This window comes from Coffea eugenioides, chromosome 4 (genome assembly GCF_003713205.1).
Source record: "Coffea eugenioides isolate CCC68of chromosome 4, Ceug_1.0, whole genome shotgun sequence".
Classification (NCBI taxonomy): domain Eukaryota; kingdom Viridiplantae; phylum Streptophyta; class Magnoliopsida; order Gentianales; family Rubiaceae; genus Coffea; species Coffea eugenioides.
This window is the reverse complement of record NC_040038.1, coordinates 14,026,366-14,032,072: the sequence shown is the minus strand read 5'-3', so window position 1 is coordinate 14,032,072 and position 5,707 is coordinate 14,026,366. Positions and strand designations below refer to the sequence as shown.

At 32.5% G+C, this 5,707-nt stretch overlaps 1 protein-coding gene across 1 annotated transcript; it reads left to right on the top strand.

Annotated features, from left to right (window-relative positions):
* The first annotated feature begins 320 nt into the window (after positions 1-320).
* LOC113768216 (putative cysteine proteinase inhibitor 7) lies at positions 321-1,485 on the top strand. The gene is made up of 3 exons (XM_027312483.1): positions 321-468; positions 578-630; positions 1,031-1,485. Exons 1-3 carry the CDS (start codon positions 390-392, stop codon positions 1,334-1,336), a joined length of 438 nt encoding a protein of 145 aa, XP_027168284.1. The 5' UTR covers positions 321-389; the 3' UTR covers positions 1,337-1,485.
* The last annotated feature ends 4,222 nt before the right edge of the window (positions 1,486-5,707 follow it).

The following is a 5,707-nucleotide window of genomic DNA, read 5'->3' as shown; positions in this document are numbered from 1 at the left end:
TTTCAAGTTGGGTTTGAACTTGGTTTGATTAGTATAAAATTAGAATTTATATGTAAAAATTTCAAGCTATTCGAGTTTCACTTGAGTTCAATTTGATAAAAGTTCATTCAAATTCGGTTCGACAAGTAAATAAGACAAATGTAAATTTTTTTTTTAATTTGTTAAAATAATTAAATAAATTTGAACACTAAAGTGTTTGATTTAATTAGATTTATTTACCTCTCTAATTTCAAATTTCTCACAAAGAACATAGAGGACAGTTTGGTCCACAACATCGCCTATAAATTCTGGGAGTTTGTTCCATTCTTTCTTACATTCATACTCAGCAAACGAGCTTCGCCTATCGCAACCAATTACAATAATCTCTTCTCATAACTCTTTGCCTAAGTATGACTGAAGTCGCAACCAACTTCCAAATGGCTGATATTACAGCCAACCACCAAATAACTGAAGTGGCAAACAACTACAGTAAGTTTCAGTCTCCGCGTTCTGCATGCATGCATTTATATCTATTTTCCTATAAAATGAATATTCAGCACTTATATTTTCTTCTTACTGAGATGTTCGTTTCTATCAGTGAAGGAATTCCAGTCTACCGAAGTCGATGCTATACTTAAGCAAGCTGGAGAGGTGAATTAATATAATAATCCTAGATCTAATTTACCTTGACTGTTTTGTCTATGGTTTTGACTAGATTTTTCTATAAATGTAACTCCTAACCTTTCAATCTCCACCTGCCGGTCATTTACATTTGTATGGGAGGGCAAGATTTGGATCTTAATTTTGCTTGATTTTTCTCTAGTAAGGGAGGGATAGGATTTAAGAAGTAAAGAAAGGAAAGGGGGATAAAAATCCAAGATTTCTATGTCTTGACCCATGATTTTCAAGATTTCCAAGGGGGGCCACAATCTTAACTGCTAGACTAAAAGATTTTCTCAGCTCTTAATTATGTTTGATTGAGTTTCTGCCATTTGTTCGAACTTTCGGGATCTAAAATTATTCAAAAGTTTTATGGTTTACACCTTTGCAGACCAAATTAATTGTGCCTGGTGGTTGGACTCCAGTGAACCCTCTAGACCCTCACATTCAAGAGCTCGGAAGATTTGCAGTGGATGAGCACAACAAGACGACAAAGAACAAACTGGTGTTTGTGGCTGTGGTTGCTGGCTTGCAGAAACCACTTGGATTTGCCACTCTGTACTGGCTCCTTATTGCAGCTAAGGATAGCAAGGGCAAGTTAGGTCTCTATAAGGCACTGGTCATAGAATACCTAACTGGGGTGAAGAAACTCTTATACTTTGGGGCTGTGCCCTTTGTTATTAAGAACAAGGACTGAAGATTAACATTTATTGTACTAAGTATCTAGTGTGTGCCCAAGTATGGTTGTTTCAGATGCACTTTTGACATGTTGGAGGTGCATTTGTACCAGCAAAATGCACCGATATATCAGATAAATAAACCTTGGACCGTGTTTGAGTTTGTATATTTTGCTTCGCCATTAATTCTCAATTTGGTTTTTGTTGGTTGTGTTGTTGGGGGAGCGATGAGGTGGAATAGAATTCAACCATTTTTGGTAGAAACGGGTTTACTGAACCTCTTGTTGTCCAATCACCATTTTCTTTTATGCTTTCCATCATGGCAGTAGAGATTATACCCAGATCTCCAAAATTTCAATCGGCCCCATTTTAATTCATGACAACAAATGAAGATATATTACACTGGCAAAATTTAGCAGATCAATTTTAGTGGTGGTTACCAATCTGAGCTAGCAGTGTGAAAAGAAGTGATTAGTCTTTTATGTTATTTTCCCCTCCATAGATCAAACAATATTTGAGCAATGTTTTGAAAACCGGACCGGACCGGCTGGTTCGACCGATTGAACCGCGAACCGGCCATGGCACCGGTCCGGTTCTATGCTTTGGTTGATTTTGCCAGAGAACCGGTCAAACTCGGAAAAACCGGTGAACCGTGTTGAACCGGTTTTTGAGTTTCCTTTTTTTTTTTTTTTTTTTTTGCAAAATGCTTCTATCAATATTCGAGCTCAAGACCTTTGCAATAGAAGACCAATATAGTAACCATTGCACCATCACATCTTATTTGCTTTTTTTGATAACTTATTTATATAAAACAAACATTTATATTTCATTTTTCCATTTTTGTTACAAAACCTCATCCTCTCATGACTCTTTCTTTTTAATCTTCAACTCTTTCTTTCTCTCTCATCTTTTCTTTTGTCACTCTAATTTTAATCAAACCTCTTTAGTTTTAATTTATTGATGTTTTCTTCTATCTTTTAATTTTGTTTTTGTCCATTAAATTGGAAAAAGTTAAAAAAGAATTATTTTTCTTTAACCAAAATTATTTAATGCCACAACCACTCACTTTTATCTCATTTTTTGTTTCTTATCAAGTTTGCATTTCTATTTTCAATTCTCTTAACTTCTTTCGAACTCTAAACTTTCTTTTTTAAATTACAATCTTTAAATTTCAAAGACGTAAATTAAAATTTAAGTTCACAATGTCAAATTCTCATAGACGTGAATTTTGTATAATTTCAAAATATTGTGATATTTTTGGATTGGATTTAAGATTTTTTTGGTAGATATAATTAAAATTGAGATGAAATTTATTTGTTTTAACTTATAATTTAAAAAATTTATTTTTGAAAATCCAAATTATTCAAAAATAGTGAACTTTTCATCATATAAAGTTTTAAATTAGTCCATTGCATATCTTATTTTGTGCATATATATATTTATATAAATTATTTTTAAAAAAATTCATTGAACCGAGATTGAACCGGTCCGACCGGTTGAACCTCGATCCTTTCACCTCACCGGTTCAATTGACGGTCCGGGTTTTAAAACATTGTATTTGAGGATGATTTTCTGGGTGGGAAAAAAAAAGTACCGCTTTGGTGAACTTTGCAAATTCTGGACATCGACCAAACTTTGATTTCCCAAAATTTCCCTTATAGTTTGGCTGCTCATTACAGTATCTGGAGAAGCTTCTAAAATCATACAAAAACATTAAGGGTCTGTCTAATGGTGCCCGTTAATTGGAAACTTGTTAAAATATATTTCAAAAGTCATATTTTTTAAAATGTATAAGATTAATTAGAAAAAATAAATAAATATATGGGAGGAAAGGTAAGATTAAATGGAGAAAGTATATAAATGCAAAGGAAAATAATAATTGTTAGTGTACGTATCCTATACATATATAAAAAGTATTTTGTAGCTGTCTTTTGGGAAAATTTCATCTAACATCTAGGGGAATAAATATGGAAGAGAAAAAGTATAATTTAAATGGTTAAGCGCTGTGTACTTGGTCATGCATTCGTTGGTATATTATGTCGATAATACCTTTTTAAATGTGGGTGGGGAAGACCATTTAGGACTTGGCAGAAGAGCTATAATTAATACAATACAAATAGGAAAAAAAGACATTAAGACGGAGGGAAATGCTATCAAGATAAAAGAATGGAGAAAATGTCTTTTGAGAACTTGCCAAAAGAGTTGGACGGAAAGAATGGGAATTATCTTTCAATGAAGAGTGTGAAGAACTCAAATTAGCAAGGAAACTGTGTTTTAGAGGGTTTTCATTCCATTTAAAAGAGTAATAGAGTTTTGATCAGTGGTTTCAATAAATGGCACTGCAATAAATGGCACTCTGATGAGGATTGCAATGATTGTAAAGAGTGTGTTTTATTGAAAACACTAAATAATAGATCTTCAACCAGTTGTAAATGGGTAATGGATGAGTAATTATTGTCATTGTGTTACAAGAAGCACTGCAATACTGTTGACCTCCCTAACAATCATGGGGCACTTGGATATTAAATAATTTTGGCTCAAGGGGTTGGGGTTCATGCTTTTTTAAGGCATTGGGTCAGATATTTCTATTTCCTCTATCCGTTTATGTACTTTTTTGCCTTCAGTTGGGTCATTAAGCATGGTTAATTCTTTTCTGCAGTCGCTCTTATTAGTTAGGCTACGAATTTGACTATTTTGTGATGCAATAGATTATCTTTGTGCCTTTTTACATATTCTAATTGTGTTCCTAAACTTTGATTCCCATGGTTGTAGGTGGCTGAAGGGTGAGAAAAAGTTATTTGCTTACAAAACTTGGTATTCAAGGTAAAGTCTCAATTTTCATTCTCAATTAGTACATGTTTATTGTGGAGAGTTAATTGGACGTGAATTAATGTTTGGTAAAATTTCTGAATGTTTTTAACATGGGACAAATAGTTTCTATTCTGTTGGGATTAAACCTTTGTTGCTTAGCTTATTAGCACCTTTTCTTGAATTTGCTGGAATGGTTGTCCGTCTATTAGTTTAGCACAACCTTTGCTTTGATTAGTATGACATATGGAACCCTGCAAATCACTATAGTAAATAAGAGATATGTATTGAAACATGTTTTAACAGTGATAAGTAGGGGTGGCAATCGGTTTCAAATCGGATTGGCGGGTCGGATTTAGATCGGGTAAACAGAAAATCTGTTGACCTGAACCTGACCCACTATCTTGAAACGGGTTAGGATACCTGATTCGAACCCGAAAATTTTGGGTTGTCGGGTCGACTCGAAATGACCCAAAACTTAATTTTAATTTATTAATTTACCACTGTAATTTCTAATAAAATCAATTTTGCACAAAACAAATTACATAATCAAGTAATAAAAATTTAAATAAATAATCCTAAGCCAAATCTAAAATAAATTAAACACCGTATAAAAGTAAAAAATAATATAATATATTATTTGTCCAAATATAATAATTTCAACTTCACACAGGTTAAATAAATTCATTTAGGATTAAGTGATTAATGTCTTTGGAAAAAATGAATAACTTAGTTTAGTTAGATAAAATAATTTTTATGTTTATTAAATTATTTTTAATTCGTAAATGAGTTATATCGGGTCACCCATGGGTTGACCCGTATTCGACCCGTTTTCTTTTCAAGTTCAACGGAATCGACCAGATTCTAACTCGAACCTACGAAATCTCAAGTCAAACCCATTAATTTCGTGTTAGATTCGTATCGTATTTTTAGGTCGTGTCGGAAATTACAACCCCTAGTGATAAGGGGAAACGTAAACAGGCACTAATTAACAATAGCACATCAAAGATTCCTAAATATCTAAACATAGGACAGTGCTACAGTGCCTATAGTTATGGTAACGATGTTAGGAAAACCTACTATTACAGGTTTCTATTACCTTTAGTGACAAATCGAATTTTTTAGCGACTTTTTAAATATTATATTAAAATAATTAATATTAACTTTAGTAAATTTTTAATTAAAACTAGTAAGTATATGCCTGAAAGATAAGTTTTAGTCAAAAATAGAAATTTACCCTTTTAGTAATTTAATTTACTTATTATTTGACAAATGTTACTTTTGTTTAATTTAAACTTATTAATACTAAAAGTAAAAAATTTACATATTAAAGTAAGAAAATAATCGGTTTCTTAAAACGGTTTGGGTTTCCACATCTCTCTAAAGTTGCTTCCCTTCTTTTTATTATCTTCTCACCTCACGGAAGATTGTAGAAATTTTTTCCTGGAAAAGGAAGGAGTACAATCATCATCTTATGGAACAGGATTAGCTTTTGCTAAAATTTAGAAAATTGATCAAGCGGGCTAAGCAATTCTATCATATCTTCAGGCTGAACTCTTCTGGTAGGTTTCATGCCTCAGTCT